At 42.6% G+C, this 10,979-nt stretch overlaps 1 protein-coding gene across 1 annotated transcript in view; it reads left to right on the forward strand.

The window, feature by feature from the left end:
* Window positions 1-5,615: 5,615 nt before the first annotated feature.
* ANKFY1 (ankyrin repeat and FYVE domain containing 1) overlaps window positions 5,616-10,979 on the forward strand; it is a gene marked incomplete at its 5' end in the record, with an annotated part of 29,580 nt that continues 24,216 nt past the window's right edge. Inside the window, 3 exons of the mRNA XM_085314669.1 lie at window positions 5,616-5,839; window positions 7,440-7,558; window positions 9,846-9,981. Coding sequence (XP_085170795.1) covers window positions 5,616-5,839; window positions 7,440-7,558; window positions 9,846-9,981 — 479 coding nt within the window. The remainder of the gene's footprint in view (window positions 5,840-7,439; window positions 7,559-9,845; window positions 9,982-10,979) is intronic.

Below are 10,979 nucleotides of genomic sequence, written 5' to 3' on the forward strand. Positions count from 1 at the left end.
CCGCTGGGCCCGCGGCGCCGCCGCTGCCGCTTCTGCCGGGGCGGGCGCGGGCGGCTGCGCCCAGCGCGCCGATCGCCGGGCGCTGGAAGCGCTGCGCGGGCCCGGGCGCGGCTCCGCGGGGCTTTGTGCGGCGGCTCCCAGCTTGCGCCCTCCGAGCGCGCCCAGCTGCGGCCGTGCGGTCTGCAAAACACTCGCGTGTTTACAGTTTTCTCCAAGACAGAAGCTTCTGCTTTTCCTCCGCGGAGATAACTGACTTGGCAAACAGCTGAAGTGCCTGAAGTTAGAAGGGAAATGAAAACTCTTAACTTCCAGTTTAAAAACATACCCTTCAGCTCCCAAAGAGCTGCTTCCACACAATAGTGCGCTCTTTGAAACGGTCGTTGAAGATTAGCTAAGATGCAGCAGGTGCYGATCTTCTGGCATGCCTCAGCTGAGAGGACACTGCAGTCAAGCTCACATAGCAATTCTTAGAGAAGCTCTGCATGAGCTGAAATGCCTCTAGTTCTCCGTGAGCTGGCCAGGCTATTAGGTTTGCCCTTGAGCGTCAGTGAGGCACCTGGGTGGGCAGCAGATGTCAAAGATCCCCTTTCGGGAGATGAGCTGTGCTTTCCCACTGAGACCCTCGAGGRTATGAGGCTGTGGTCCAGACTCCCACTGTGCAGGATGAGCCTGCTGTCAGTGCAGCTCTAGCTTCAGCCACCCATGCTTCTCAAAKACTCTTCCCAATTGGCGTCACCTTGTAATCTCTTGACTTTAAAAAAAGAAAAGGCGACTAGTGATTCTGTGTGAATAAGAGTAATAAGTAAAGCTTGGGAGTTGTAGCTCCTGTACTGAGGCTGAGGAGCCCCCACTTCACAAGACATGGGAGGAAGGACTTGTTTTGTCCATTCGAAGTATTTATCTGCAGATGTCCTCTTCTGTACCTGTGGAATGATAGTGTAAGAGGGACATCTGGGGAATGCAGGTTTAGTAATGGGGGCAGCTTGTCAAATTGTAGTCTTCAGCTTAGAAGCCGAATGCTTTTCCTGTGCAAATGTTGCATCYGTATGCAGAAGTGCTGAATTAGATGCGTTGCAGTTGCTAGCTGTAAACAGATTGAACAGTCTATGAAGACAAGAAGAGAGCGTGCTTTTGTGASAATTTTGTACAACCAATATTGGAGAAAGCTAGGTGATGCACAGGCATGGGTAAAAACTGCTGCATCAGCAGTTGAGCATAGGGCAGCAGGAAGTATGCAGTAGTATTTTTGGATGGCTATTGGAATAAAGATCATAACTGCAAAAAAACGAGGAGGAACAAGGAAGCAGGGAGGATAGTGAAGCACTAATCTGAACAGTGTTGGGGGGATGTCAAAGGCTGGGGCAGTGGATGAAGGAGCTCAGTTGGAAAAGTTGATTATTTCCTTGCAATATTCCACTCAAGTTTAGTTAATGAAGAAACAAAAGCTTATCGGTATAGTTGCAGTGACYGCTCCTGAGGGCGGTAGGGGCTGTGCAAGGGGTTCCACCAGCTCCTCCTTGTCGTTCCAGATAYGTGCCGTCTGTTGCCTTGTCGCCTGTTCCCTCCCTACTTATCTCTTTAGACTCAACTGTCTCGCTGTTCTCAAAGTATTTTTGTGCCTTCTGAATGAGAAACGACGCTACCTTATTTTGAAGTCCTTTTCAGTGTCTTTGTTATGAGACTTAAACTTCTGCCAGTTCATGAAATGCTAGTCTGTCTGCCAGGGATCTGTGTTAACAAACACGGCTTTTATTTTCCTGCCTAGCCATCTGTCAACTATATACCTAGACTGTGAGCTTAGGAAAGGAGTCGCTCTTTATATGCCTCTCTGCAGAACCCAGGCATCCTATTCATAAATGTGCAAGCTCTTGTTTAGGCAGAGGCCTGCTGGTATCTTCTGAAAATACAGTAAGGCTGTCTTTCTCAGTGTCTTTGTAAAAGTGTCTTAAATGTTTGTATGCCTGCAGTAGCTGTATGCTAGACTTGAGACCTAGTCGAATAAATGCTCATATGTAGTGTGGGCTGTAAATAACGTGCACTCTATCAAAATGATTGTCAACYTGGAGATACAGTGGTTATTTAAATTTTAAAAAATTGATTTCTACCTGCCCTGAATTAGAACACTTGAGGACTGAAAATTGTACCAACTTAACACCAGATTTGCTAGTTCAAATGGAGACAGTGCTTCTGACGTCTGAATTAGAGCAGGCTTTCCTYTATGCAACAGTGCAATACCTTTTCTTTGAATAAATGAACAGTGTACAGGGAAAACTTGAATTTTTCCTTTTTACAATGAGTGTTAGTTAACTTCATGGCTGACACACCTGAGGGCTGTGCTGCCATTCAGAGAGACCTGGGCAGGCTGGAGAGGAGCCTTATGAGGTTCAACAAGGGCAAGTGTGGGGTCCTGCACCTAGGGAAAAATAACCCTAGGCACCAGTACAAGCTGGGGGCTGACCTGCTGGAGAGCAGCTCTGCAGAGAAAGACCTGGGAGTGCTGGTGGATGACAGGTTGACCATGAGGCAGCAACGTGCCCTTGTGGCCAAGAAGGCCAATGGTMTCCYGGGGTGCATTWGGMAGMGTGTTGCCAGCAGRYYGAGGGAGGTGATCCTGCCCCTCTMCTCAGCCCTGGTGRGGCCTCATCTCRAGTACTGCATCCAGTTCTGGGCTCCCCAGTACAAGAGAGACATGGAGCTACTGGAGCGAGTCCAGYGTAGGGCTACGAGGAAGATCAGAGGGCTGGAGCACCTGCCCTGTGAGGAMCGGCTGCGAGAGCTGGGCCTGTTTAGCCTGGGGGAGAGAAGACTGAGGGGGGATCTGATCAATGTGTGCAAGTACCTGAAGGGAGAGTGTCAAGGGGACGGGGACAAACTCTTTTCAGTAGTGCTGTGCAAAAGGACAAGAGGCAGTGGGCACAAACTGAACCGCAGGAAGCTCTGCCTGAACATGAGAGGGAATGTCTTCACTATGAGAGTGACGGAGCACTGGAACAAGTTGCCTAGAGAGGTTGTGGAGCCTCCTTCTCTGGAGATCTTCAAGGCCCGCCTGGGTGCAACCCTGTCTAACACACTCTAGGTGACCCTGCTGAGCAGGGAGGTTGGACTAGATGATCTCCAGAGGTCCCTTCCAACCTTACCCATTCTGTGGCTGTTGAGGGCTCTGTTGAATGTGCACCTGAAAGCTACTGTAAGATCAAATACTGTCTGAAAGGGTGTAATAGTAGCTACTACACAACTGATGTGCATGCTCTCCTTGTGTAGAATAAGAAACTTGTTCTACAGGTCATCCTTGTAATCCTTACAGCACACACATCCCTGTCAATAGTGCGCTCTCAGATAAAACTGTCAATCTGAGGGRAAAAAAAATGCTTCTCAAAGCTTCAGGTCTGGAGTACTTTCCCTGCCAGTGGAGTGGTTGTCTTGGATTGCCCTGTAAGCAGCAGGAGAATGAACTTGATTTACGTAAAACTGAAGTTGCTGCTGCTTGAGGCTTTAGGGTGGCTCTGAAGAGTGTCCCAGTGACTCCCAAGCCGTTTGGAGCCGGTGAGGTGGTTCTTGTAAGATAAGCATATTTGAAGCTTTGCCTTCTGGTACTCATTCTTTTATTCCTGCCTTCGTGCTGTCGTGGCCTGGTGTGAAGATGCAGTGTTTCTTCAGCTATCTGCCATGAGGTTCAGCACGCAGCTTCTTGCTCTTAGCACTTGAATTCATACGGCACCAAAAAATCTGGTTGTGTGAACAGCAGTGGTATTTGTACACCAGTCTTCACAGCTGTTCTCTGAAAGTGTTTTTCAGTGTTATCAGCTCTTGGCTGCAATCAGACTTTTGCTGTCCCTGCTGGAACTGTAGGGTTTGCGTTGTGCCACGGCTGACACCTTCTTTATGAATCAGTCAGGAAGGAACAGTTGCTCAAGAGACGTGTCCTTCTAGTTCTGGGAACACTGAGGCAGCGTTTTTATGTTTAGATTCAGGGGATAGAGCAATACTTCACACTCCCTTTGAGGGTTGGTGTGGTACTGCTATTGGCTAGATTCTGAGGAATCATAGCGTGTTTCAGCAAAATAAGGGAAAAATCCCAAACTAGACAATGATGCTTATTCTTAACTTTTAAAGCATGAAACTAAATAAATATCCAGTGAAGGAAGTACGCTTCAAAACCTGCTTAAGCAGTATTAACTGAAGAGTAAAATAGGGTAAACTAGCTTCTGTTTATCCGTTACAGTAGCCATTAAATTAGAAGACTTGCAAGGGATCCCTTGCCACAGCAGTCCATCGAGGAGAGGCTAAATGAGGTGTTCTGTCTGCAGCTGAACTGCAGAAGGATGCTCAGCCCTGGGGACCTGTGTTGCAGGAAGGCTAAGGCCTGCTATGCTGTTGAATTGCTTTTTGTTGAAGCAGAAAGAAAACTGGTCCGCAGAGTTCAGTGTTTATAGTAGGGACTTAAGTTTGCTTGAAAAAATTCTGTGGAACCAGGAATTCTTGGCTAGTAGGGAGGAATCTTATGAGAATCTTCCCTRTGAAATTATCAAGTTTCTTTATCTCCGTCCTCCACATTGAGGACTGTCAGTGGTTTTGGATGTGTACCTTATCTAGAAATTTTTCTTAGTGATGAGGATTGAGGGTGGAGTGGGAAATAATCAATTAACCAAAATTATAGCTACATGTAGGTACTTAAGCAGCTGATCCATAAATAAGCCTTTAAGCTGAACTTTCCTTTTTTTTTAAGCAGGCATATAGATTTTTCCTTCCAGCAGCAAAGTAGAAATTTTTGTCATAGGTTGCCTGGGATTCAAGCTCTATATTGTCTTCCAATGAATTGACTTACCACAGTGACAGTTGAAGTGTGTGTGTGTGGGGGGAGGGAAAGGGTTCTGCAAAGGGGTGGGAATACTTGGTCGTGGATCCGAGGTGCCTAAATGCTGTTACTACTCTACTTCTGAATGGAAGAAGCCATCACGGACTTAACTCTGCAGCGCTTCTGGTAGAGGAGAGTGCAAGTAGAGCTTCACATACCAAATTTAAAAACAAAAGAAAAAGCTGTATTCTGCCTGACTTGAGTTACACTCTTGGCTGGTCTTCTGAAACGTAGATTGCGGAGGGAGTCTGTCTTCCAGTCTGCTGGCTGTTTCTTAAGAAGTTTATTAGCTGGCAGTGCAAATGGCTCTAGACAGGTGAGTTTGCTCCAAAGTAGATGAGTRCTGTCACCAACTGTTCAAATGCATGTTCTTGCTTGGTGCCTCAGCTTGTAAAGTCAAGCAACATCCTAACTAAGCTGAATTAATAGATAACTGCTGCTAACTGATCTTCTTTACCAAAATTCCCACAGTCACGGGCTTTCGTGGTTATGGGAAGCTTTTCATTTCACTCATAATAGGACAGGATTCAGGAACTAATAACTAGCTATTATTCATGCATTCTGACAATTCCAATGTGTTTATGGCTAGCAGTATTATAAAACAAATGGTTTAATATTAAGCATGTGGTACACAAGTACTGTGGAAGAGGAGAAAGCATTAAGCGCTGCATAATTCAACTAGTGTCAGCGTGGCTATAAAGTAGTGGCGATGTCACCCACAAATGCATGCGATGTTTCAGCCTTTCAGTAACGCTGTGTGTATGTGTCTGTTTGTGTCTTTGTCTCTGCAGAGGAGGTGGCGAAGCTGGAAAAGCATCTGATGCTTCTCCGCCAGGAATATGTAAAGCTGCAGAAGAAACTAGCGGATACAGAAAGGAGATGCAATCTTCTGGCTGCCCAGGCTAACCAAGAGAATGCCAGTGACACTTTCATCAGTAGACTTCTTGCCATTGTAGCTGAACTCTATCAGCAGGAACAGTACAGGTAAGAAAAATCTTTTTCGGGGGAGAGGGAGATTACAGGAAGCTTCACTGAATTTATTAGATTTAAATAGATAYGAGTTGAGACAAGAATTTTCTTGTCTCTGGTGCCTGACGTAAATAGGGTCCTCAGGTSTAATTGCAGCTGTACGAGCATGCTAAGATCAAGTAGCATATTGAATCCATTTTTTTTGTATCAAGAGCTTCAAGTAGAAATTTGTCTGTATGAGGTCTGCATTTAAGAAAAGTTTAAAGAAAATAGGTGACTACCAAAAATGGTTAACAGCTAAACTCCCTTTGAACAGAAAGTGTATCTTAACACAGACCTCTGGCTAGCTGATATGTTAATTACACAGTGCATCTTCTAACAACCATGGAAAGCTCTCCTTGAAAGATTATGTCCTTGAAACAAATTCTCCTGTGTGCAAGAAGCCTGATTAAACTGACTTGGTTGTACTAGGTAGCAAATCTTGGGTAATGATATAAGTGGTTAGTGGTATAAATGATACTCTAGTTTTGCATGTCAACATAAGATTTGATTTCATGATTTATTTTTCAGAAGTACGTTAAGGACCATTTTCAGTAGTTTAGATTCCTTAACTGATATAGTTCTGAGACCAGGTTGGCACTTAGCAATATATATAAATATATATATTTCTTTGCTATTTCTAAAAGCAAAGTCAATGTGGTGTAGGAGGTCAGGGAGAATATATAGTTTTGTTTAAAATAGTCCTTTTCCTTCATCTCCTGAAGCTTCCCTAAGAAATGTTTGCATGTCTCACAAGATAAACTTACAGCACGTTGATAGAAGATGAGAGCTCTTAGTGTATGTCAGAGTTAGATTACTATTTCATTGCTGTTCAGCTTTAGCTTTAAATGCATGGAGTAGCGGTGCAGTTATATAAAAGGAGGAAAAAATCGAGTCCCAGTAAGAGTATTTTGTTATGTAACATCTCTGTATTCTGTATTTTAGTGTATAGCAGTGGTTTGATTTAGGAAATTGTCTAGAAAAATAGTTTGTGTAGTCAGAACACTTGCAAGCTATAGGACTTTAAAATAAACTGGGCATGTAGTTCCTAACTATAAAGGACACTTGGCATTAACGGGGTCAGAATGGAATCAGTGTTCTTGTCAGATGGTCCCTTGAAAAAGGGCGATTCTTGGAGTCTGCTTCATTCTCTGGACTACTGTCAAACACTGTTTGTTCTCTTGCTAGTCTTGCCTGAAACCTTTGGTTTTTAGCAAGCTTAGTTGACAGGACACTGCAACCTCATACTCAACCTCAAGATTGCTGGATTTTTTTAAACCATATTCAGCAGCTCCCGAGCAGTTTATTCTGAAATGAAATCAAACAAACAAACAAAAAACACCAGACCCTGAACTTTATTGAAGGGCAGTGAGACTCATTGCTTCCACTCTCCTCCCTCCAAAAGAAAAATTGTGTCACTTAGCAAAATATCAAACCCTGTCAAATCTCATTGGTGTTCTGAAACAACTTGAACCTAAATCTAGGTATCAAGGCATAGATACTGTGGAAATGCTGAATCTGTAGCTGTCTAAGGGGAGCTTTTGTTGTACATGTGTATGCTTCTTTCTCTTCTCAGTGATCTGAAGATAAAGGTTGGGGACAAGCGCATCAGTGCTCACAAATTTGTGCTGGCAGCACGCACTGAGACTTGGAGTCTCGCCAACCTAGTGTCAACAGAGGAGCTGGATCTGTCAGGTTAGTCACTGCTTAGTAGTGTGTGTTGCTTTGTCTTTGGGATGACTGATGAAAGGGCCTGCTAGGAAAAGGTTACTTTCCATTCTGAGTACTGTTGTCCATGGAAAGTGGTGCTTAATTCAGTAATTATGAAGCTCTGTCTCTGAAGCATGCTACTAGRTGGCAGTGCCAGTTAAATCAATCTTTCCCATGAGTGAATAGGAGTTAAGAATGGTAGTCTGTTTTCTTCCTAGAGTAAGCTAAACATGAAAAACATACATATAGAGGTGCTCAACTTCTTCATTTTTAGAACAGGGCTTTTGAGGTAGTGTAAGTAACTTGCTTGTTAGAATGTAGGGAGGAAAACTGAGGAGGAGTTTGGATCTTTTATAAAAGCTATTTGCATTTGTATTTTGATACCTTTGCAAAATAGGCTGAGGAAAAGTTTTTTTTGAAAGACTGTCTTCTGTGGGATGGTGTGGTGTTCTGCTGCAGCTGTTTCTTGCATGTGATTAAATTGAGCAGTACTTCTGCAGATTGTACCTCTTTACAGGGGTATTATGGCAGAGTCTTAGCATGCAATTAGTGCCTCCCCGATGAAAGGGGAGTGAAGTTGAACAGGTCTGCAGACTGATATGTTGACTGTCAACCACTGACTTCCCTTGCTGCTCTTAATCTTATGAATCCGAAGTAGAGCCAAACTGGAAAACAGCGAGCCTCAGCGAGTCAGTTTTGCGAGGCAGCATAAGTTTCCCTGCAGAAGGATTTCAGGAACCTTCTGCAGCTGCAAGACAACAGATGCCAGGAAGCAATCTCAAATTGAACACTGTCAGTACTTTTTTTTTTTTTTTTTTTTTTAAATCAGTGCTGATTCTTAATTTTATTAGGAATGTTAAGTGACAGTCCGCAGCATTGCAATGCAAGCTCTGACTTCATGCTCGTTTGGAAGTCTCAAACATAATTAGTCTTGCATGTTTAATAATGCAAATATTGCCTCATTATTTTAGCATCATGCTGTAAAGGCTAGTGCTGCTTTCCACTGTATAGAATTGAATTTTTAAACTTTAATCAATTGCACAAGTTTAGAGTATGAAGTAGCTGCAACAAGTGGTCCACTCTAAAGCTTGACATAGTTTTTAAGAGGCTCTGTTTAGAACTTACAAGTTAAGATGGCCTAAACCAAAATACAGGTAATATATATATGAACTATAAAAATACTCCATTTTGAATGATCTGCAGAATTTCATATCCCCTTTAAGAGTAGAGAGAGATCAATGTCTTCTGACTTTGGAAAGAGAAAGTGCTATTTCAGCCAAAGCAGTGCTAATGACAGATCAGGGTTTCCCGATTACTTAAGATACTTTGCTTACCAAACAGCCTGTTTCTTAGGCGCTCTACCAAATAGTGGTTGGAATAGCATGTAGGCTGCAAATAATCTRGGGCCAACTCTACATGTAAAAGACATTTTAGGATGGATGATTCAGTTAACTATGTATGTCTTAAAGTATTTTTCTTTCTTTTTCTTTTTTTTTAAGGGATTGATTTTCTTGAACTAATGATGTTTTTGTTATAATTTCTGTGATCTTCTGTTGTCTAGTAACCCTATATCCTTGTAAGTAGGATTGTCTCTGTAGAACTTCTGACCAGATAACAAAGACCAATGAGACCTGTATCTCTGGCAGCCTATAGTGTAGGTTTGTATCACTTCAGATGTAAAAAACATGCAGACTTAGAACTGATGTTGTAAACACCTGAAGCATGATCAGCTGCTTAAACCAACTCTTTTTCACCATTTCCTAGAATTGCTTGCCAGCAGTTAAGTACTTTGCTTACCTCTTAGGAAGAGCTGCAATGATTATTGGAATGCAGCAGTTTATAACACATGGCTGTCGCATTCAAAGTGAGGAAGGGAAGGCCCTTAAAGTGAGAAGGGAGACTTGGGTATGTCAAAGGTAGGAATTAAATTCTGAATTTGGCCATAATGTTGGGGAACAAAGATTTTTAAAGGGGAATCACTGACCCCTAAATATACAATATTTGTCATAGCAGGTAGGAGATGTTGCAGGACTCCTGTATTCTGCACAGTGTTCTCGGGAAGAAAAGGCTGTTTGCCAGCATTGCTGCTATGTTTTTTAACTTCTGATCAGTCTTGCCTCTGTTCTTGCATTTTGATCAAACTAGAACAGTACAGTTTCAACCCAGCATCTTTTTCCTGGTAGCTGTAACTTTAACAGTGAGAGGAATGTCAACAACCTGAATAGGTGATTGTTCTGTGGGTATCTTATTAATCCCTGTTCATCTGTGCTAGATGCTGACCCAGAGGTAACTATGGCAATGCTGCGCTGGATCTACACAGATGAACTTGAGCTAAGAGAAGATGATATCTTCTTGACGGAGCTCATGAARTTAGCTAATAAATTTCAGCTCCAGCTGCTTAGGGAAAGGTGAGTCTTGGTGTATATATACCAAATCTATTCAAACTAAGTCAGAAAGTTCAAGAAATATTAATAGCTACTAGCAATTGGATGAAACTTTGCATTTTTAAAAAAGACTTGAAGTTTTTAAAATGCTGCATGATATCCAGTAGACCACAGGAGATGAAGCCTTGCACAATAACTGTAGCAGTTTCTCGTGTTTACTTTCCTGTTCCTCTCCCAGTCAAACTAATAACCCTAATTCCACATTGAGAGGAAGTGGAGAGTAGTATGTTAATAGTAAGCTCTAAATTGTTGCAAGAAGGGAATTGTAAAAAGAATGCTGTAAAGAGTCAATGACAGAAAGTAGCTTGTAGAAGATTTCACTTGTGGCATTTTTAATGCTAACTTAAATAGTGTTAATAAAACACTTAAACAGTGTTTTATTGTGTCTCAAAATGGCGGCCTTCCTTCATGAAGAAAGGTAATCATGACAGTACAATGCTCTGTGGTTTTAAAGGAGTATCCTTATTACATCATTACAGTAGGAACGAGCTTGTCATGAATATATCAAGTGCTCTAAACTGCTTAGATGTGTAGTGAGAAGCCTGAATGTGCAAAGGGAAACCTCTTCAGGTTTCCTGCGACTGAGGCTTTGAATTTGATCAGAGGTGAAGTACCCTTTGATTCTAAACTTCGGCCAAAGGTGTATCTGGGGCTGTAGCAGCACTTAGCATCCTTACTTRATCTGTGCTTTAACAGTGACTTAACATGAAGAAATCAACTGTATTATCAACTCTTCTAACTTAAARCTTACACCTGTAAGGCCAATGCTAATAGTGCCTTCAGATTTTGTGCCAGTATTATCTTCTTGTTGTACTAATTAAAATTTCCTTATGTGTTGCCTGGTCACAGTAGTCCAGCTACAATAAGAAGGCCCAAGTACAGTATGCTAATAATTATTAGTAGATATCTTGGTAAGTATTTCCACATAAAGGCAAGTAGTATGTCATACTTACCTCCTGTTT

Source organism: Rhea americana, unplaced genomic scaffold (assembly GCF_003343005.1).
Source record: "Rhea americana isolate MKP2758 unplaced genomic scaffold, rheAme1 scaffold_111, whole genome shotgun sequence".
Lineage (NCBI taxonomy): Eukaryota > Metazoa > Chordata > Aves > Rheiformes > Rheidae > Rhea > Rhea americana.